The sequence below is a fragment of the Monomorium pharaonis genome, chromosome 7, assembly GCF_013373865.1.
Source record: "Monomorium pharaonis isolate MP-MQ-018 chromosome 7, ASM1337386v2, whole genome shotgun sequence".
Classification (NCBI taxonomy): Eukaryota; Metazoa; Arthropoda; class Insecta; order Hymenoptera; family Formicidae; genus Monomorium; species Monomorium pharaonis.
The window spans coordinates 10,289,388-10,312,628 of NC_050473.1; the positions used below are offsets into that span (position 1 = coordinate 10,289,388).

The 23,241-nt window shown below is 31.6% G+C and overlaps 2 protein-coding genes across 2 annotated transcripts; both read left to right on the forward strand.

Moving 5' to 3' along the window:
• The first annotated feature begins 15,791 nt into the window (after nt 1-15,791).
• Nucleotides 15,792-20,464, forward strand: LOC118646520 (zinc finger protein 814-like). The gene is made up of 6 exons (XM_036289596.1): nt 15,792-15,846; nt 15,988-16,269; nt 18,084-18,240; nt 18,349-18,425; nt 18,795-19,064; nt 20,121-20,464. Exons 1-6 carry the CDS (start codon nt 15,792-15,794, stop codon nt 20,462-20,464), a joined length of 1,185 nt encoding a protein of 394 aa, XP_036145489.1.
• On the forward strand, nt 17,530-22,651 carry LOC118646603 (zinc finger and BTB domain-containing protein 18-like). The gene is made up of 2 exons (XM_036289841.1): nt 17,530-21,002; nt 21,113-22,651. Exon 2 carries the CDS (start codon nt 21,625-21,627, stop codon nt 22,510-22,512), a length of 888 nt encoding a protein of 295 aa, XP_036145734.1. The 5' UTR covers nt 17,530-21,002; nt 21,113-21,624; the 3' UTR covers nt 22,513-22,651.
• The last annotated feature ends 590 nt before the right edge of the window (nt 22,652-23,241 follow it).

Sequence of the window (23,241 nt, forward strand, 5' to 3'; positions counted from 1 at the left end):
AAACTATTTAATAACCTGATTTACATATATATATCTTGTTTATGGTTCTCTCATATGTGCATACGTACATGCGCCACGTATGTATGTATACATATGAGCGGTACGAAAGAAAGGACTCCATATAGTTACATATAATTACATTTATTATATATATATACCTCGTATATATACGTATAATATGCTTAACACTATATAATACTATTTTTCTACTCGATATATATCGTTATATATATACTTAATATACTTATAACGATTTACGTATAAACATATTCACATCGTTGTCATTATTGTTCATGGTATTGTACTTACTGGTTATTCGATTCTCGTTGTGTTGTTGTACCATGCCATGTCACAGTTTTTCTCTGTAATACTCCCTGTGTTTTTTGACCTATCCCAAGTGTACAGGCTATGACGATTATTAGGAAGAGCTCGAGATCGGGGATGAAGATGGGAACGTGAGAGAAGAAGCTCGCCAAGTTGCTACGGTCGAGCGATTTCTTGATCGGAGCGGCGTATTGAGCTTCTTCCGAGATCAATGAAGAGAGAAATTCCCCATGGATGTCAGAAGAGAGAAGAAACCTGTAAGCGTGCCCTCTGCGCGTTTACCGAGACCACCAGAAGCGAAATTTTATTTTGCTTTCGTCGTATTTTACTGCGAAAGCGTTTCGGTAATCGCGACATAAATCTTTCGGATCTCTGCGATCTTATTTGGAGATTATCTTTATGATATTCTCGCATGAGCGAACCGGAGTTTCAAAAAGATGATTTTACGAGTAAGATTAATGAAACTCGAAAGATAAGTGGTGTTCGAGTGTCAAAAATGCACAGATGACATCTAAATCGCGATGCGATTTGGACGTTTACATGTGTATCTTTGAAACTGTCGAATGTTCGGCCGTCTTTCTTTTCAGCGATCGTTTTTCGCGATTTTGCGGCGTACAGCTGATTTTTGTTCGAGCATTCTTTTTGCGTAGAACAAAGCTCGTGCGCTCGCTCGTCTTTCTTCAAGAAAGAAGATGGAAGATCATCGCGGCACTGACAAACATATTGGTAAGAATACCTCACGAGGGAAACAGGTAATCTCGAGTCAAGGTAAAAAGGTAATGCGACAAAAAGGTATCTGTTTATAAAGATACCAGTAACTTAGTTACATCATAATGTAATCTTATCTACGCAAACGCGTTATTTATGCATATATGGTTTTCGATTTACACGTGTATACTTAACGTATATACCTAATTCGTATTCTGCATTTACATAATGATGGTATGTGTAACGTGTTGTTTGGTGGTCGACGTTATCGCAAATGAAAACCACGCGTGCGAGTCAGCGGATCTAATCATTGGTAAGATGATTGGGAAGGTCGCTTCTTACAAGCGGTAGTCATGTTTTCATTTGCAATACTCGCGACTTTATTTCTTTTGAGAAACGGTGTATCTATGAATAAGAAAGAGATACGTATGCGTGAAAGAAAGATGTGTGCTGAATGGATGTTAAGGAATATATATATATGTGAGATAACAAATTTTTATGTATGTTTTATTGCACATTTTATATCGGCTTTGGATTGCCCTTTGCGCTGTTAGAATAATGATAGAAAAAATTCATTATTCTTTGCAACAAGGAGGAGAAATTATAAGCGATATAAAAATAATTTGTTTTTTTCATAAATTTTCAGCTGCGTTTTTTGAAAATTTTAGAAAGCTTAATAATTTTTCTCGCTGTATTGAAGTTGAAATATTTTTTTCGAATTCGATATTTGAGAATTATTAAATATGAGCTTTTTGAAATTGAAGAAAATGCATAACGTCGGAGTGTACCGTCCCCCGTTTTTCGTTTATAGAAAATTCAAGATTGTGATTATGCGTTATTCGCAATGTTCAAGTTGAGAGCGTCGGAGAACAGTAGTTTTTTCTACTCTTCAAAGATGTGATCATCTTGACATTGACGGTTTATACAATGTCACATTTCTTAATTTTCTATTGATGATGGGCGATTTGGCAAACAAGAAGAAAGAAGATAGAAGATCACTGAAGTAACCTTGGACGATTTGAGAAAAGATAAAAAAATAAGTTCATTGTTTCTATGTCTCATTTTGAGATTCAGAAACTCAAGATTCACAAAATCTAAGTGGACTAATTGAGTTTCCGATTATTCTTATTTTGCGATTTTCGGATCTCTCGAGAAAACTTATATTTTGTGACGATTGCACATATTTTCTGTTTATAATTTGTCTATTTTTTTAAATCGCAACGTTTTTATTTTTCTCACTCAACTTAGTTGAGTTCACCTTCGCGATGTGCATTTCTTTTTATCTGCAAGAAAGAAGATGGATGCTTAAGTTTAAAGGTCTCACTTTTTGAACTTTTAAATGAGAGCTTGAAAGACGTCAAGACAACTTCGGCTCTTCGGATTGGTAATGTATGAACCGAGAATGGTAAAGTATAAGTAATTCTTTATATTACAAAGCGTAAAATTCGCGTTTATTATAATGATAAGCGTTGATAAACCTTATATTGTGACAATTTTCTATATTTTACTTGATTTGTAATATTTCCCCGCCTCCTTTTTTAAACAAATTGATACATTTTTAATTTAAAAGGTATAATATTTAGCGAATTACATCAAATTCTCGCGGTTTTAGAAGTTTGATTAGATTTTATAGATATTTTTTTTCTATATAATCTTTTCAAATTTAACACACGCTGAGAAATTAAGATGTTTTTTTATAATATTTTGTGTGAGAATTTGTTTTTTGTATATGTGAAAGTTGAGTGTAATTTATGAATGATGTGAAATTATATGCATATTTGAGTGAATGGGAGAATGACATTTATATAATAAGATATTTCTGAATTAAGATGTCTTCTAAAATAACTGTTTTTAATATTGACTTCATAATAATTGTGCTTAATTTTAAAAAATATTTATGATCCTATTTATCGCGATTTTTTCTTTTTATGGAAATCTAATAAAAATATGATTTCCATGTAATCACAAATAGTGAGATATTAATATTATTTATTGAATATTTTAATAACATACAATTTTCTGTGATGCTGTAGAAGATCTGACATATAACTGCTTTCAAGAAAGTATTTTGCTTTTTTGAAAGCAAGTTTTACCAAACTTGCAAGGATGTGATTTGCTGCTATCATAGTGAGTTACTGGTCTATACGGTAAAAAAGGTAAAAAAATATTTCACGTAAGTATTTAGTCTTGTGTGTTGTATCGGCACGCAAGATGCTCTTTCATTATACTTGAAGTAATATTTCTGGCAGAAATAGTTGTTATTGAATATATTAAACTTGTATTTTTTTAATGACTAAGCATTTCGATAATTACCGGAAAGCTTAGTATTATATTTTTGAAAATAGATGAACTGACAATATTACATTGTCATAAATTGAAAGCTTCTATTTCTGCTAAGAACTTATTTATTATATAAAAAATGAGATATACTCTTGTCACGTTTCTTAATTATTTTCCATGAAGTCATCAGGCATATCACATGCTAAGTTATATCGTGAAGGTACAGCAATTTAATAAATTGTTATATATATATATATATATATATATATATATATATATACACACACACACACACATATATATGACAACGGAAATTGCAGTAACTTTTTGACTATTCTCATCAACCAATGTTTTATTTGAAGATTTAAATTTGATTCTTGTTATTCATTCCCTGAAAATTGCATCGCTTTTACCAAAAAGTTGCGCAATGTTCGTTGAATGAAGACGTTGGTAACATGTGATCTGATATCCTGCCCTTTTTCCTTCCCTTCTTTTTCCATTCCTGTTTTTTGTTTTAAATTTTCAGCTCAATGTATATGCTGCGTTAAAAGCTGGATTCCATTGTCTCAGTGCATCATCGTCGGAATGTATGAATCTTCTTGTGCGAATGGAGTATTTGAGCTTGTGTATTTCAGTTTAAAGCAGAGGGGTAAAGCGTGTAGAATATTTTTGTACCTTTTGTGCAAAGTTAATCAGATTGCGAGATTATTGCAAGCTATACTGTTGGATCGGTCGGATTCTAGGGCGCCAGATTACGAACGATCTATATATTGTCCTTGCATCACTCGCGATTGAAGAATTTTGATGCGGTTTGTTAATATTTTATAGGGAGCTTTATTACCACATTTTGCAAGTCGATGGATAATTAAATAGTATGCATATATCAAATTATTTTCTGATTCAGTGTCGTTTACTGTTAATGATTTTAATGTGCATGTAAGTTCTAATTTTTTGTTAAAGCTTATTAAGTTATCTATTATATATTTGTACATGGTGTATGCCAATCGTTCAAAAGCATTCGAATATATTGCGAGCAGTGTCACAAAATAAATAATATTCGCGTAGTAATATTGTGTCATTCTTCGCAAATATCGAATGATTGCGGCGAAATAAATTTGGTAAAATTTATTCTATTATCTTATAATATATAGCTTTAACAAAAAAAATTTCGGTAAAATATCGCGATAAAAGTTTTTGAATGAGATATATAAATGTAATTTCTGTGATATAATTGAGAGGGAAACAATTTAAATTCTCGAAGAAAATGAAATATGAGCTTTTGTACGTTCATTTTCTCTGAAAATTGAATGATTTTCTTATACGAGCTGCAATTTCTACATTGGTTTTGCAAACTCGTTGCGGGTCTCGCAGAGGTTTCAAATCCGTTTTGAAAATTTCAAGCTCCGGCACAGGAAATTACATTGTACATTAATGTGCATACTGTTCGGTTGTTATCACGATTAACAATATAACAGAATTACAATATTCAAGATAATAAGATCGGTTTCAACATCGCTTTTCTATAAATTTAAGCTGGTACGTAATCTGCTTTTAATTGAAATTATTCACAAATGTGAGAGTACGTTGTACAATTTGTATAATTTTTTTTATTGATAAATGTATCACATTGCAATTGAAGTCTTGCTCGCGTAAATGTTTCTGAAATTTAAAATAATTTATGTATGTCATTACTCAATTGTTACTACTTCTATTGCAATTATCGTTTCTTTGTTAATCATTGCTGCGCAGCGATCATTACCAACGTTGCGATACATTGCACAAGTAGTAACTAATTAAAAACATTAAGAATAAATTTACTAAAGTAACTAATAGGATATTTGTAGAACATTCTCTCACATTTGTGTTTACAATTTGAAAGATACATTACAATTTCGGCTCATTGTCAGTGCCAACTCCCAATTTCTGCAACCGTCAACTATCACAGGACTAGACATGACTGACCAGACCGATCGTTAACATATCCCGATTCAGTCATTTCCTCAAGGATGAACTCGAGTGGAGACGTTCTTCTCCGATTGTATGCTCGCGTGATAGCAGCAAGGGGCTCCCCCCCGGTGTTTCAGAATCTGTTATCGGGTATCGTTGTTCACGCTGTGACCGGCGTTATTTGGTTCAGTACTCTCTGGACAGGCATCGACGCTACGAATGCGGGGTGGAAAAACAATTTACTTGTGGGACCTGTCGGCGACGTTTCACCAGGTTGGACATTATGCGAATGCACCAGAAGAGGATGGGCCATCATATGACTCCCTATACCAGGAGAGGTTGCCAGTTAGTCAAGGTATCGCATTCGAGCTGTCACGCCTCCACGGCAGTGACTTTTCCTGGGAACGAGAACGAGAACGAGAGTCAGCAGCGACAACAGAGGCGGCAGCGGCGGCGTCAATTGTAGCATGTCGATTTCGTAGTCGAATCCCCCCCCCCCCGTTCTCTTTTAAGTCTTTGAATTTTGTTCACGTAACAAACACGTCGTGGTGCCAAGTAATAATGAATTTATTAAGGCTTATTTTATTGATAACTAGACTAATTCAATTATACATATCCGTATTTGAGAAAAAAGTTGAAGCAATTTAATTTTCTTCGAGCAATCTAGCATTGTTATCTACTTTCCATGGGTGTAGATACAATGTTACATCACTCGACAGAAATCGAGATGGGTTTACTGAATTTTACGTTGCTCTCCAAGTTCGGGGTTTTCTTGTTCTATTTTATTTTAATTTTTATTTTGCTTTTAATCTGTCGAAAAAACAGTTAATCTAAGCTTGGAGTTCAACTTTATTTTTCGGTTGCCACAAATTGCTTTAAGAAGTTATTATTCGAGCATTAAGTTTATTCAAATTATAAATGGAATTTTAATTATCAACTTGGTCCACGACATTTAAAATGTTAGGTTTGATTATAGGAATTTTTTGAATATTTTGTCTGCTCTTTTTTTTTAGCTATATTTAATTTGAGGGACATTGTTTAATTTTACTCCAATTAATTGCAACTAATTTTATGAACCTGCGAAGTTAAATTTCTATTTTATTGATGAATTTATACTAACGAAATTTTTCGAGACTGTTGAGGTACCAAGAGAACAAAAGAATAGTGAACTAAATTTTTTTTGGAAGCAGTTTTTGTTATTAGAAAATGTTACAAAGATTATAGTATTTTATACATATATATAATTATTATTGCGCATGATTCTTTGTCAATATGTCCAAATTTAAGATTGTTAAGTTATTTCCGTGAAAGTAGTTTTCGGAAATACAATCGGCGTTAATACTGTTGTAAATTGATTAGAAATGACACGGCGTTAATCGCTAATTTTTGTTACAATAAATGGCTTATTTTTGCGAAAAGTCAACTAAACTTATGTGTGTTCCAATAATGTTTTTCTTATTTCTAAAATACTGGTTAATTCAAGAGTTCAGTATTTCAGATTTTCAAGTTTTTTTACAGCAACATCTCATTAAATTTTTCATTATCACGTCAGAAATTTTGCGAAAATATCTTCGAATTTATCAACATAATTCTCTGTAAATTATTGTGAGGAAAGGTTTATTTCTTTTGTTAGATATAAAAGTTGATTGTGTTATATTACATAATTGCTATTGATAAGTGACAAATTCATGATTTTCTATGTTGTAAAAGGAAACCGTTATCAGTTAGCACATGCGAATCAGCTTCAGAGATTTATTTGTAATATGACAAATTTTCTCAGTTGTAAAGTATTGTAGATTTAAAATTTATAACTGAAAAGATTATAACAATACTTTTGCTTAGTCATCGAGTTTTTTTTTAGTTTAGCATATTTATTGGTAAAGTTTATAGATTATTATTCCTTGACTTGCTATCAGTCATGTGGTAAACATTTATTGAGTAGAATTAGTATAATATACAACGAGGGAAATATCGTTTTTGTAACGTCTTTGGAAAGTCTTGTACGCTTTCGTGTTAGTCACATTGATCAGCATCCAGTCGTTTCTTTCATCTACAAATGCGCATTCGACCAGTTGATGGACCAGAACGAAGACCAAATAAACTTTTTAACGAAAGATCTTCTCTCTTTATTGTACAAACCTTACACTCTGCTTTTCAGCTCCCGTATCTCATTGCGAATGTAAAATAATTTTAGTTTTACTAACTTTGGTGTGGTATAATTTCAAACTCTTTGTATTTTTAAATCTAAAATTTTGCAAGAAGTTATACTAAACATTGGATATTGATTTTCTTAAAGTTTATTTGAATATAATATTTTGAGCAATTTAACTTTTTTCTTTTTAGAAAAAGCTTCAAGTCATTCGTTGATATTACATATTCTGATGACGTTCATCGTTTGTAGTGTATTAACGTTCATTTATGTATAAGATAAACTGTTTATATAATTTTGTTTTAATGAAAAATGAATTATATAAGCGATTAAAAAATCAGGCAACATTGGTTTGGAATCCTTGGATAACAAATACAAAGAGAATAATCTAAACACAGAAGCAAGTAAAAAGGAATCTAGAAGAATCATGATATAAATGTGAAAATAAAATCCTCGAGAGCAATCCTTGAAATTTGAACGCATCTTGTTTGCGTCCGCGCGCATAATTTATCTCTCGGGTGATAGTTGGCCGATGATGCTTGCAGCTGCCACGTTATATTGGTCACAGTCCACTGGGGTGCATCGGCAACCCACGGCACATTACTGCAGACTCTCCTGTCCAAACTGCGGTCGCAGCTACAAGTATCGAAGCGGTCTGCGAGGACATATCGCCGACTGTCTCTCGGAAAAAGAGAAATTGGAGGCTGATTTGCGTCAACAACAGGAGCAGCGAGATTAACAGCAGCAACAGGTGCAGCAGCGACATCAGTTCACTGAGAAAGACGTTAGAATACTGTACAAGTTTTGGAAATCGTAGATACTATCGTGTAGCACAGAGACTAATGAAAATCTATAGTAAAAAAAAATCTTGATCCATAGTGCCGAAAATTCTTGTTTTATTTTCCTTTCGATCATGGAAACGGATCCTATCATCTCGACCTTGGAAGTTAATCCAGTATTGCGATCCAGGCACTGTCTCTGTGGCTTCACTAGTTCTTGCTTTTTTTTTTTTTTTTTTTACATATTTAGAAGCGAAAAAACCGTGAATGTTCTTGATAAAAATAATCCTTATCGTATTTAATAAATTGTTTTGGTAATTGTAAAGATTATCGAATTATTGAATATTTTATTTAATTGATCATTTTCTTTTATATATATTGTTTTATTTTTTATATTTTTCTTTCATCTACTTATACAATAGAGATATTACCTCTAGAGATGTGCATTAAAAAAATATATTAAACATTAAACATAAATAAATTTTATTTTTGTATAATCTAGCACTATGCGCGATACACTTTCCTGCGATATGCATAATCCATAAATTAATACCCTCATAATAATAAAATGACGTAAATCGATCCCTCTTAATCACGAGTAGCATCTGGCTCTAGCACGTGCTACTAACGTTGTATATAACTGTCAGAATCCGATTAACGAAGGAATAAATGAAGCATCGGTGATGATTGTTGGTTGATTTGTATTGCATGCTGAAGTTTTGTTATCCAGTCGAATGTAAAGCTTCGTGATTGTCAGCGTGGCGAGTAAATGTCGCAACTTAAAGCGGCATACGAAGGATCTTGTGAGCGGCCCTCGTCGAAGGGAGATCATCCACGTTCGAATTCGATCATTCACGCATAACTTCGGCCAGTAATTACATTCATTCGCCGTTGGATGTGTGTTGGGTGGAACTATACGAGGAGGCATATTTTACGTTGGGTTAAAATTAATTACATCACGGGTGTAAAAATGGATGCACTAATAAAAAGCAGTTCGTTTTGGTGCAGCATGTAAATAACAACAGCCCAAAATAACGAAGACTGTGCACAAGGATCTGCCGTAAAGGATGAACGACACGTTTTTTTAGCATTAGCGTGTAAATATATTGCTAAAATCTTTTACACTTTTTTATATTGTCATGTATAATAACGTCACTTAAAAATTTCTATGTATCGATTATTTATACTTTATGAAATTTTTATTATATTAGCATATCTTGTTTTTAGAAATGTTCAATGTTTTCCTCTAACAAGTTAAAGATATGTAATATGAAAATAAATCGAATATTATCTAAAACATTTTGTAATTCGTGCATTTATTCGTTTATTAATTCAATGTCAGTTTATTCGTGGACAAAGCAATTTCGCGTTCCAGCAATAGAATTGTGTATATTGATATTAAATTTTTTAATAATTCAAAATTTCAACAGAGAAAGGAACTTATCTATGAAAGGATTAAGTCGTGATTAGAACCAGTTTCTTTTTTAACGGGCTTGGGAGCTTTTTGCGCAGTCTTTCTTTGGAGCGAGCTTGATTCAGTATTGTCCACACGCTTGGTCCGAGCTTTTTCTTCAACGGTCGAGAAAAAAAAAAGAAGGGTGGGAGCGAGGAGGGAAACAAAGGGAGGGGGGAGGGGGGGTCGACGCTCACATTGTCTCGACCGAAATGTCCCGCGGCTTTGCAGATAAGAGGAGCTCATTTTGTGCGTCCGGCAGGAACCCGTATGATGTAAAAAGCCTCCCCCTGTATGCTTGCAGCCAGCCCCGCGAAGGAGATCGTCTTGAGTGGCGGCGAACTGCCATTTCGGTGCGTAATGTGCGGACGTGGGTACAGGTCGCGATCTTCTCTCACACGACACTCCAGATACGAATGCGGCCGCCTCGGGTCCCGGTATACCTTCACCTGCACCCTCTGCGGCAAGTACTTCTGCCGACCGGATCACCTCAAGCAGCATATCCTCAACATCCACGGGGGCTCCGTCGCAAAATAACCACGGCTGTGCCTCATCTTCCTCAGCGTATAGGGAAACTTTGATCGTTGGCTCGCCGCCTATTGATGAGCGATTGGCAGCCGTCTTTGGGGACGTCGGAATAATTGCCGAAGTAATTTGCGCTTGTCATGAAATCGAGGAGAAATTTTGAAAGAGATATATTTTTATTAAAAACATGTAATTGGTATATGCGTAATTCTGTAAATTTGAACATTAAGCTTATAAACTGCTTGATTATTTTTATGTAAACCAATGTTTAGTGTGGTGTGCGAGCAAAATTTTAAGAAAATTTTATTTAGAGCGATTAAATTGATTTTAATCCTAGTATTGCAAATAATCTTTTTTATTGAACGGGTTTTCTAGACTAGGCTGCGGATAATTTAAGAGTCTACGTTAGAAATTATTTTCATTTAATGTGAAGCTTTATAATTATATAATCGTATTTTTTACTTTGACTTGTTTGGCCAAAGAGATACCAAAGAAAATTTTTATTTTCAATTTGTCAATAGAATTAATTATTGTGTTTAAAACTATGAATCTAATTATTTTCTTTGTGGCTATTAAATGAGTTTTATAATATTTAATAATCTAAATTTTAAAACATAAGTATTCTCGTGCAATAGTTCTTATTTAAAAATTTTGTAAACTTCTTTATTCAGATTTTATATTTGAAAAATTTCTTTGTTATGTTCTTAAGAGTTTGTTAACAGTCCAATGAGTTTTTGGATAACAAATGCAATTTATCATCTAAATAGATTTTGTCGCGCTATGTTAAATTAAATATATTAATAGATTCTTTATCATTGCGCAGTTCCAAGATTAGTTTATACAAATGCTCAAGTAGATATTTCTTTTTCTTAAATGACAAAAGATTTTATTTTCTATTTTTCTTAGGAAATAAAAGATGAAACGAAATGGCTGCGTGTGAATTACACACGCACCTGCGTGTTTTAAGGATGAACTGCCAAAAAACCTGATTACGAATGCCAAATGACTAATATTCCTATTTTTTTCTAGTGCAATATACACGTTTAAGTTATTCTATACAAGTATACGATTATACAACAATATAGAAATATATAGATGGATTAATATATCGGAGAGTATTGTTTAGGATTGACAGAGCTTTGTGAATAAGAAGCGAATTACATCAGTTCCTGCTCTTGTTAAACCTTTATATATTCGTTCAATTGTAGTTTGTCTTACATTATCGAAACTACCGTTATCAAAATTTTTTAAATTATAAGATATAAGTGTTTAAATCGATAAGAAAGTAATGGTAAATTAAAACGTAGAAGTTTATCAGTCTTTCCAGACGATCGTTATTGTGTTTTTTCATATTATTCTAGATAGATAAATATTTCTTATGTATTAGATTATGGTTTATTTTAATATATGAATTGTCTTCAATTGTAAAAGTTCGTAAACTTCTGCGTTCTAGATATTTATTTTATAAGTTAAAAGTTTTTAAAATAAAATTAGTATTAGCATTATTTTCTTCACAATTAAAGAATTAAGTTTAAAAATATTAAAAGTGATCTATACTGCAAACTTATTTAAAAATTTGATAAGTATATTTTTGATGTTATAGAAATAAATATTTGGAATTATTTGAAAGTTTTTTTACAGGTAGGCAATTTTCTTTTTGATGATGATTTTAGCTTATTACAGAGATATATGTAAAGAGAAATATTATGCATATGCACACAGCGACTCTTGTGTCGTATGTTATATTTGAGGCTATAGAATATGCGCAAATATTTATGCGAGTTTACGTGTACAAAAGAGGTTTGAAATGGGGTTATTGCCCTAAAAAGTGCGACATGGGTACATTATTGTTATTGTTGGACATTGATTCCACACATTGTTACTTATCGGACTTTATAAATTTTTATGGTATTTCAATAAAAAAGTAACATTAATTGAATTGTGTTTATTTCTTAACCATTTCCTACTTATTTTTTTGGAATTTGTATCTTTAAATCTAATTAAATTTTTTTATTACATGTTTGTTTTATTTTTAAATAATTTTTTTTATATTATAGACTGAAAAATCCTACGATAACTGAAAATTTACGATAGAGATGTTTTATTTTTGAAATAATAGTAAACTGAAGTGCATGTTAAGTGAAACATTTACTTAAATAAAAATTGACAGGCTTGACGTATTTCTCATGGAACATGCAATTAGGATACATATGCTTCAATAATTATTTTTGATTTTATTTGTGTTTTTAAATGATTGCTTTATTATACAAACGTAATGCGTAAAATTTAAAAAAAATTAATGGAAAAGGTATTTTGAAGGAGATAATGTGAAGAGTTTAGTCTTAATTTTAATGTATATATACACAAAAGGAACACATGTCGCTCACTTGTTACAATGATATAATAATTATCAATAGTCGTTAGCAAAACATTATACTTTTTACTCAGTTATTATATCATAAGATTGATTTGAACATGATACTACAAATATTATGTTAATATATATTTATGTTTCAAAATATTCAAATTTAGTTCACTTTTGTAGCACATGAGCGACACATAAACACATATGTATTTTTGACAAAATATTTTGATTAGATATTTGCATATTTTCTATATATTGTGTTATGTATTTTGATAAATTTAAGGGACATACGAGTAAAATTGTTTGGATTCTTTTTTAGTGTTATTACATTTATAGCGATAATTTTCGATCCCTGGGATATCCTGCACTAATTCTTGTGAGGATTGACGCTACTTCATTTTATACATTTTTACAGATAAGTCGAGTTAATTGGCAACGGTAAGTGCTTAAAATGTGACAAGTATTACAAGATTACGAGCTTCTTCAACAAATACACTAGGTACTGTGGAAAACTTTACTGAAAGATCGGTAATCTTATTATATTATCTCAGAGTGCACGTAAATTGGGTGCACGCTTTAATAATTGTTCCCAATTTCACTTATGATTTCAACTTGTTGACTTCTACTGCGTGTAAAACGAGCGTTTGAGCATAATTTTTACTTGATAAGCCAAATTGATAGAAAATACCTGTTACTTATTTTTAAGAAGTTTATTTTTAAAGTGGAAGCACGTTTATTTTTAGTTATTACATTATTGAAAGGTGCGAGTTATATTGAGTTTATTTTATATAAATTAATTATTAACTTGCCATCTTTCGGAAAAAATATGAATGCAACTGATTTCATATTTCAAGTATAAGTTTAGTTTTATTCGTAGTGTTTCCTATTACACGCAATTGAAATCACTATTAACGAGATTAGAATTATCTGTCGAAAAAGGGGTTGATGGAGAAAAGATTTTGAATCAGATACAATAAGTTCAGTATATAAATAAAAATAATAAGTTTGTATTTTTTGATAAATTATTTGAGATGTTAATATTGTATTGTATTTATATATTTGTACTTTAGCATTATTTTAATGATATAATTCGCAATATATTCGCAACGCATTACGCAAACTAATTTCTCTGCACTGCTACATTTTAGCGCTTTTGATATGATTGAATGCGCTCGTCTGCGATTATAAAGCGAATAGTCATTGCCTAATTAGTCCAGTGCGAAGAATATTTTTATTTTTTTTTATCACACACAAACTTTAGAACTTAACATTAAAAAATTTTTGTTTCCTCTATTTTAGATACTTTTTAGATCTCATTTATTAAGGAATTTGTCTTAAAAAATGTCTTTGAAAACTTTGTAGATAAGAAGATTTGCAGATATAAAGCTGTAAACAATAATGATACATTTTCTTTTATCACGACACTACGGTATTTAAAAAATATTAGCATATTAGTCCTTCACTGAAGATTTCATCTGACAACGTTTGAAGATTCCACTTAACACGTATTAAGTAAAAATCATTTGTTGTCATGTAACTCAGTCGATTTAATCATTATCTTTGTTACTTTATCTAATGCTGTGTATGTTCTGAGATGACAATTTAGCTAGGGGATATAGTTGTAGAGCATAAGTATATGCAACCGCTGGAAGATCGCGTAAAAGGATCAGAAAAAGAGAGACTGAGAGAGACCTTGCATGCTCAGGTACTCATAAAGGCGTATCGCGAGACATATATTGCCCGCAGATCGCAAATTTACACATTTGTTTCGTTTCGGACCTGCTTGCAGCATACTGGAGTGAATATTCGCTGCACGAGACTTTGGCCTTCCACCATCAGTCGCTTGACTGGAAGAAGACATCCCAACAGCAGCAACAGCAGTTTCCACAACAACCATTGCAGGGCCATGTCTGCAAGGATTGTGGCAAGAGTTACAAGCAGAGGAATGCTCTGTGGCGACATTTCAAGTATGAGTGCGGCAAGAATCCTAGATTCCAATGTCCGTATTGCCGTTATCGGACAAAGCAACGGTCCAACATGTCCTCCCATATCAGGCATAGACACGTGGGCTGTAAGATTTACGTGATTGATCTTGAGGCCGGAAATTGAATTACAGTTTAACTAAAATCTGATTTTTAGTTGCACATTTTGAGCCTATTTTATTGTCAATGTCTATTGTTTTGTTTACGTTATACCGTGTTACATCCGTCATTTATAGAAGATATTAGTTTAAATAATGATTTAAGACATTAAATACAAAATTTTATGTTGATTCTTTGATGTGTTATCAAAAATTAACTTAAAAATGATTAGGTTTTTAGCAGAAGTTGTGTTGATACGTTAAAAATAATTATATTAAAAATACCGATAAAATTTACCGCTGTTAATTATAACAATATTAACTAAAAAAATAATTTTATTTATGCAAAGTGTATAATTTAAGATTTAAATTTTGAATTCATTTATTTGGTAGAATAATATACTTTTTCTTTTACATGAGCATTTTTTAAGATTAATGTATATTACAGATTATTATTAATTCAAAAATGAGATTATATTTCTTATTTTTACAATAATTTTATTTGATTTATAAAATATAATTGTACTCATTAAATTATTAATATTTGTTATTTTAGACAAATCTCTAGATTTTTAATGTAAATTTTTTGTTAAATGTCTTATTTTTAGCATTGAGTTAGTCCGTGTACAGTAATTGAATACATTGGTACATAATATTAAAAAGTAATAAGAAATTTAGGCAATCAAAAAGTTGTACATGCATAATATATATAATATTGTATAAGAGACATATAATATTATATCAAATTACATAATTGATTGTATTTTAATTTTCTTTTAATATATAATTGTTTATTTTATTGCGATATATCCGAAACAAATATTGCATAAAACGCCTCTAAATATTGTAGTGTTAAAAAAATGTTAAAAAAAATAAACTGTAAATAAAAATTTTATTTCAAATAGCAATGTTATTATTAATTCACACATTAATTATATTAATGCATAAGGTGGCGGTTGAGTATGTTTATATAAAAGTAATGTTTGAAAGAAAAAAGGACAGCATTATATATCAAATACATTGTCTTAATAATAATTTATTACTGAAAACAAAATTAATTCATTAAAGATGTAAGATTAGTTGAATTTACTACTTATATTATTGCCAGTCATAAATAAAAATAACCCGTCGTACAGCGGAATACATCTCGAATTATTTTACCAGGTGTATTTCATGTTTTAATGCGAGAACACAAATTACTCTGCACTAATCAGCACAAACGTGGTCGTCTTGCAGGTTTTTCGAGCATGCGGACCAAGGGCTGTCCTGTCATCCTCTATGTCTATTCTCTTCCTTCGAGTTCAGTAGTTAGAAATCTCAATGAATAACGATCCCCATAGTATTCTCCCGTTCAATCCTCATCGTTGTCTGTTGCAGCGTCGTCGCTTGACAGTAATCACATTAGCGGATATCGTTGCTGTTTCTGCAATAGTCCATACCCGACAACAGCTCACCTGAAAAGTCATTTGACCAGAGGTTGCTTCATGGATCCGTCCTTCTCGATTGAGAAGCGGCGCAACATCAACAGAATGGAGTCCAGGAATTATGTGTGTCCAAAGTGTTCGCAGGGTTACAAGAATAAGCGTACGTTGGACACGCATTTGCGTATCGCGTGCGGCCGCGAGCCGAAGTTCCAGTGTCCGTACTGCGACCTGAAGAGTAAACATCCACCAAACATTTATACCCACATTAGACGCAAGCATAAGGGCGAGGATCTCTTTTTGATAATTGATAAATAGGCTCTAAATTAAATTATATATTATAAAATTGTTGTTAAATTATGATTTACATAAAAAACTTTAATTTGAATTTATATATATATAAAATTATATATAATTATATATTTAATTATATATAATTTAACTATATATGTGTGTGTGAATTGTGTGAACAATTTTACAATTTTCTATGAAGCTTATGAAATGTCAATAAGCAACAATTCATGTTTTTGCCAAGATCGTCTTAAGACTTTTACAATTGCTTTACTCTAAAAAAAGATTTGTATAAGCATTGTATGAATTATTTATGCTAAATATCTGTTTCACAAGAGACAAAGATTGGAAAAAGCTATAAAATGTATTCGAAATTATATTGATTACATTTTTCTGATCGGATTGCATAAATTTTTATGAGTAATTTTTCATTTAAATTTTTCATGAAAATAAACATGACGTTCTCAGATCATATCTCTTTATTTATTCTCCTTTCCTGTCAGTTGTACGTATGGAAAGCTAATTTTACGTACATTCATTCTTATTACATATTTTAGTTCTTTGATTACAAAACATTTGGTAATGTGTATTGAAAAAAACTAGATAGCATAAAATTATTATAATAATTATCAACAAGGAATTATATATTTATATTATTTTATTTTTTCCCAAAAGAAAAGCATTGTTGATAATAAATTAATAAATTATTAATCAATTAAACGATTGTATTTTGTTTTTAGGAAATTATTGATTTTAAATTTTATTCAATTTTTATATGTACTATGTAATATTACTATGATAGTACGAATATTTATAATTAATTAATATGTTTTTATTTCAGATGACTGTAATATTGCAACTTAATAAGAACAACGAACGTTGGAACCGTTAAAGAAGTCAAAACTTATTAGGATTGACTCGAAAATTATTGAAAATTATATACCAGTCTGAAATGAATTGTATGTTTTACGTAATCTTATGTAAGATACTGAAAAGCAAAAAAATATAAGTGAAAGGAGAATCGTAGAAGAAAAAATCCAAAAGTTGCTAGAGGATGAAATTTTTATATTATTATTTGCAAATTTTATTCCAAGTTTTATTATATTAATGACACACAAATTTATTAAATAATAAAATTTTATTTTGTATATAATTTATTTATTTCTATAATTATTGTATGCTTGCGTTATTGTAAAAATGTTTTATTGTATAATTATATTACTAAAAATATATATTTATTAATTAAAAAATTGCTTAATACCATTATTTTTACATGAGTTATTGAGGGAGTGTACATTGTGCTAATTATTACGTATACGTAGATTGAAAAATGCACATACATTTCAATCTATAAATTTGTATCTTAAAGTTTATTTTATGGTTGTATTTTTTACTATTATATAGATTAATGAATTTTTTAAAAGCATTTATACATTAATTGCAGATTGTTTATTTTTATTTTTTGTAAAATAGAAAGGATTATTGTATAGAAAAAAATGGCGAAAAATTAATCATGACTTTTGCTATAACTCGATCTAATTATGTCTTAAGGAGATGAAAGGGAAACCTTTGCTGTGCCCCATATATTAATTAGCAAATATTTGTTGATATTTTGCTTAGTGAATATGTTTATTTAATTATAAATATCTTTTTTAATTAATAAAGATATATATCGAGTATGTATGGCGGAAATTAAAATGCGAATAATTTTAAAATGATACTATAAAATGGTAATGATATTTTGATGCATTCTAATTACAGATGATATATTAATAATAGACGAAGATGGTAAGTGGCATTATTTCGAGACATTGCACCAAAAGGAATCAAAAGAAAAAGACAACTGGGAAGACAATGATGAGAATTTACAAATTGATAAGAGTAACAAGACGACTAACGAGGGAAAAGATCTCAAGCTGTCAAGGAGCAATAAATTAATTTGTTTTACGTGTAAAGGAAAACTCTAGAAGTTAAAAACGTTAAAGTCACATAAATCGAATGATTGTTAAAAAATATATTGGTGTAGATATTGTGGTCACGAATTTAGTTATCGAGCTAGTTATAACAGGCATAAGAAGAAGAAACATTGCTTTGCTGCTAAACGTATCAATTAGCGAATAAAAAAATTTAGTTTTTAAATATTTTTTGTATCCTTATGGTTGAATAATTCTATGGTTGAACGTTATTTTTTAAATCAAGTGCATATTAATTTCAGTCAAGAAAATATTAATAATGATATTACTATAAGATTAAAGAGGTTTTTGGTTTTTTAACGTTTTGTTAAGCTGAATTTAAGTATTTTATTTAAGAAAGCTGTTATATGTATTTTTTTTACATATTTTTATAATTTTTTGATAAATTTAATAAATTTATTTTGATAAATTTTCCCTGGTTTTTTGGCGAGTGTTGCGTGAGCGAATTCTGCTGGAATACCGGTATTAACAGCGAACCGTGTTGATTGTTGTGTTGTAGAATTCCGCACGTCCGTCGTCCGAACGTATACCTGCGAATACTGCAGCAAGGGCTTCACCCTTAAGCGCTTTCTTTACGCCCATCTGAAGAAGAGCTGCTATTGGAACCCGAGTTCCGAATGCTACCACGCGCAGAAGTTGAAACCCTTCTCGTGCTCCGGATGTGGTGCCTCGTATTCGAAGCAGAGTTCTCTCAAGTGGCACGTGCGTCACGATTGCGGTAGAACTTTAAAATGCGACGATTGCGGCAAGACTTTTTTACAATCGAACAGTTTGTACAGGCACAAGAAGCTGTCGTGCGTTATACCACAAGAACAATCATAACTCGAGGCGTTGATTGTAAAATCCGTATAAAGCTACTCGGATTATTGACTCTGCATATGTGTGTGTGTATATGAATATTTGATTTGGTTGGACATGACTGCGATATAACTGCATAAGATTTCTTTGTACGTTTACTCATTTTGCTAGTCTTTTTTCATTTTTCGTTTAGGATTAAATGTTTATTCGTTCCTCGTTTGATACATATGGTTATAATTTTTATGACTGTTTTTATATTTTATATTTTATTAAAGCTATAATTCTTCTTTGTCATATAAAATAAATTGAAAAAATTCTAGACTATTCATTGATTTACCTAAAACACTATCCGATTTATAATCTTTTTGACAAGTATACCTGTTTTATGTTTCAAAGCTACGCTACTAGCGTAATTTTTCACATAACATGCAAATAAGTTAAAATGTCACTAAATATTCTTGCATTTTGAAACACAACAATGATTCCACCACTAATGCACATTAAATCGAGACAGCCAATGTGGGAGTAAATGGCAGTGTGTTTTTCTTCTTCTCGCTGCAAAAACATCACATACGAGAGTGTTGGAAACATACAGCATATTTTTCCAGTTTATTTTGATGTAACGAACCAGTTCTCTTTTATTTAGTTTATTTATTTGCATGTAAAATACATTTTACAGCTATTTGTTAGGTTGCTCCTAATCATTTGCAGTCGATATATGAATTTATTAAGTATCACAAAAATAATTGCACTTAAATATCTCTTATTTTGTAAATTTTTAATGATTCTGAAATTATTAATAACGAATTTTGTTCACTGTTAAAAAACACCGATGGAATATTGACTAGTGATTCGCTACACAAGATTTCTGACCGCAAATGATTTAATTAAATTGACTTACTTACTTTTGTAACTCACGAGCCGCAAATAAACGTACTACCTCAAAGAGATTCGCTTTGTTAACTTTGTGTATGCTCGCTTAAAGATACGAACACAATCGATTGACGGAACGGTAATCGTGTTGCAGAATTGGAGCTAGGCACGAATAATTCGACGCGCGGCGAAGGCACCAAGCGAAAGTATAGTTGCAAGTACTGCGGCAAGGGCTTTACGCAGTCCGGCCATTTGAGGAGCCATCAGAAGAGCTCGTGCTACTGGAACCCCAGGTCCACCTGCCATCAATCGCAGAAGATCAGGCCGTTCTCCTGCACGCAGTGCGGCGCCTGTTACTCCAAGCAGTCGCACCTCATCTTTCACGTTCGGCACGAGTGCGGCCGCACGCAAAAGTGCAACATCTGCGGCAAAACGTTTCTACACAGCAGCAGCCTACGAAGGCACCGTCAGAGAGCGTGCAATTTTCAGCTTTGCTAATGCACGCGTGACGCGTGTACCCCGAAACCTTCGGCCGGAAGACGTTTACCGAAACAAGCCGCGCGATCTCTTCCCTCATCAGTATCTAGAAAGACACACAGCGGCCAGGACGGTTAATGGTTTTCGAACATAATTATACCAATTGAAGGGACTTTGCAATTTGCGGAACGGCAATGGAGTGAGAGTTCTGGAGTGCTTTGTTCTTAAAGAAAGTTCTCAAACTTTCCAAATTGTGCGTCTTGAAAAGATGCCGCGAAACGTTGACGTTGACAGGATAGGTTTTTGTTTAGATCTTTATCGACAGGTCAGAGTGCAGTGTACGTTGCCGTATGGCGCGTATCGTTTACAGTGCAACCGAATACCAAGTCAAAGAATTATTGTGATATGTTATAATGAATATAAATTATAATATCGAATATTTCTAAAGCAAAAAAAAAGTTATTATTCTTTCTTTTGATCCTGATTTAAATACAGACACCCGGACATCTTTTACAGGAACATCCAATTTACCTCAACAATATCGCATTTTAGTTTAGCGGTAAGGAAAACGTCTTGTTTAATGACATCTCGTCCGTTCAAGTAATTTCTTTTTTTATCTTCAGATTTCATCTGTTCGACTTTTACTGATCCGTGTTTCTTTGTTTTCAGATTGTTTGTTCGAAATGAGCCATGGCGACATCAAAGATTAGGCAAACGAATGTCACTGAGTGACATCAGTTTCTCTCGATGCTTATAGAAAATTTCGAAGCTGATATTTTTCACCTTATTTTTGTATTTGAATGTTTTACACCGAATGGTCGTTTAAATGACACGTGATTATATTATGTTAAAGCGAATTGATTTATAAATTTATAATAAAATGTTTTCAGCGACTGTTTTACGCTTCTTGAAACCTCTGATATATTGATCTGATATCTTTTTTTCATATATTCTTCGTGGCTACAATGGGCTTGCATGCAACTTTTGTTTTCTCTATTCTTTTTTTCTTTGGTTATTGTATCGCTGATTGATTACGACAATTTTCTATAACAAAGAAAATTTGCTAGTCCGTCGGCGATACGTTAAGAGAGTATTAATTTTTACTATTTTTCTTTTTTAAAGCATCTGATCACCATCATGTTACAGAGGAAGAGTCAGCGCAGAAGAGACAAACTACATGGATGAAGACAGAAATAAATTGTGAAGACGAATCACTGAAAAATGATAAACCTAAAACAAGTATAGGACAAAGCTTTAAAATTGTGTGGGGTCCTCCAGCAAATATTGGCCAAGAACATTCTGAATCTTGCGAAATTATTTCTATAAATGATAGTCAGTCAATCATTAACGAAATTGAAAATTCTCCGCCAGCTTGGACCAATTTGGAAGAAGCAAAATCAAAAGAAAATTCTCCGAACGATAATCAATTTTCCGAAGTCAGCGATAACGAAAACCCGATTATCCAAAAACCAGTGAACCGGAAAATGACGTTGAGAAAAAAAAGAAACAAATTTCGTGAAAGAAGTTCAGATGACGAACTTGTCATTGACGAACCTACAACAAGTACTGCGCAAAATCCTTCGACGAGTATTGGCAAACAACGTTTTCGGTATCCCAAAATTATTTCTGTAGACGACAGTCAGTCCAGCGATGACGAAAACTCTTTGCCTTGGACTAATTGGGAGAAAGCGAAATTAGATATGAAAATAAAGTGCCCATATTGTAATATGGGTTTTGAGAAACGCCATATACTCGGTATCCATATTTCGACGACATGTTTGTTGAATCCTGACTCCAAAACTAACAAACAAGCCGGCAGGTTTAGATGCGAGGTCTGCGGTCGCAGTTATAAGGAGATAAAATTTCTGAGACATCACGTGAAGAACGAATGTCAGAAATCGATAACGTGTCCAGATTGTGGTCGTACCTTGCAAGGATCATACATTCCGGAACGTCATAAGGAAAATTTTTGCGTGAATAAGAGAGGCAGATCTCGGAAGCAGATAAAAAAAGAACACTCACCGGAAGAAGTTTTCGATGATCAATCTAGCCTAGAGAAATCTGATTAAGTTAAGCGAAACGATTTTTAACTTAAAAGTTTTTTTTTGTTTAAGTTAAGATGTTTAAAAATAATCAGCATTTAATAATAACGAGAAAGTTTTTTTAGTATTATTTGTCATTTTTGCGTTAATTTTTATATTATTTGTGGAAAATAACTTTAAATTTATAAATTAAGTTTGCTTTATTATCTGGAAATTGTTATTTTCTCGGTAAAATGTTTTGTATTTATTTTTTCAGTCTGTCATAAATATATAATGCAATTTTTGTTTTTCAAAATTTAATTGTTTTAAATTACATTTTTGGTTTTGTATTTGTTCGTATACGCGCTTATCATTATTTTTTATTTTAAATTTCTATTACATTATAATTTTTGAATATTGTTTGATAATAAAAATAGTAAACATTATACATAGACTTATCTTTTTTTTACGATTTTATTATCTATGTTAAGCAAAAATATTTTTAAATGTGTTTTTCTTCAAATTTTAAATAAGTGAACGTAATCATTCTTTGTAAAAATTGTCTTCAGGTTGATGAAACATTAAATAAAATATTAAAATTATTGTGTATGCATTTTTTGTTACTTTTTAGGAAAAGAGAATGATTTCGCTGAAGTTTTTAAAAATTTAGCTAAACGCAGATCTGAAATTATATTGGATCATCAAAATAATTATGTAGTACGTTCAAGTATGATAACATTGCAAAACGATTTGACATTTACAACTAGCTTAAGTATA

Bases quoted from the DNA above. Each gene is read 5' to 3' on its own strand.
- LOC118646603 (XM_036289841.1), top strand. From the start codon at position 21,625: ATGAAGACAGAAATAAATTGTGAAGACGAATCACTGAAAAATGATAAA.
- LOC118646520 (XM_036289596.1), top strand. From the start codon at position 15,792: ATGCGAGAACACAAATTACTCTGCACTAATCAGCACAAACGTGGTCGT. The intron at 15,847-15,987 runs GTTTTTCGAGCA...TGTCTGTTGCAG, and splicing joins CAAACGTGGTCGTCTTGCAG to CGTCGTCGCTTGACAGTAAT. The intron at 16,270-18,083 runs GTAAACATCCAC...TTCTAATTACAG, and splicing joins TCCGTACTGCGACCTGAAGA to ATGATATATTAATAATAGAC.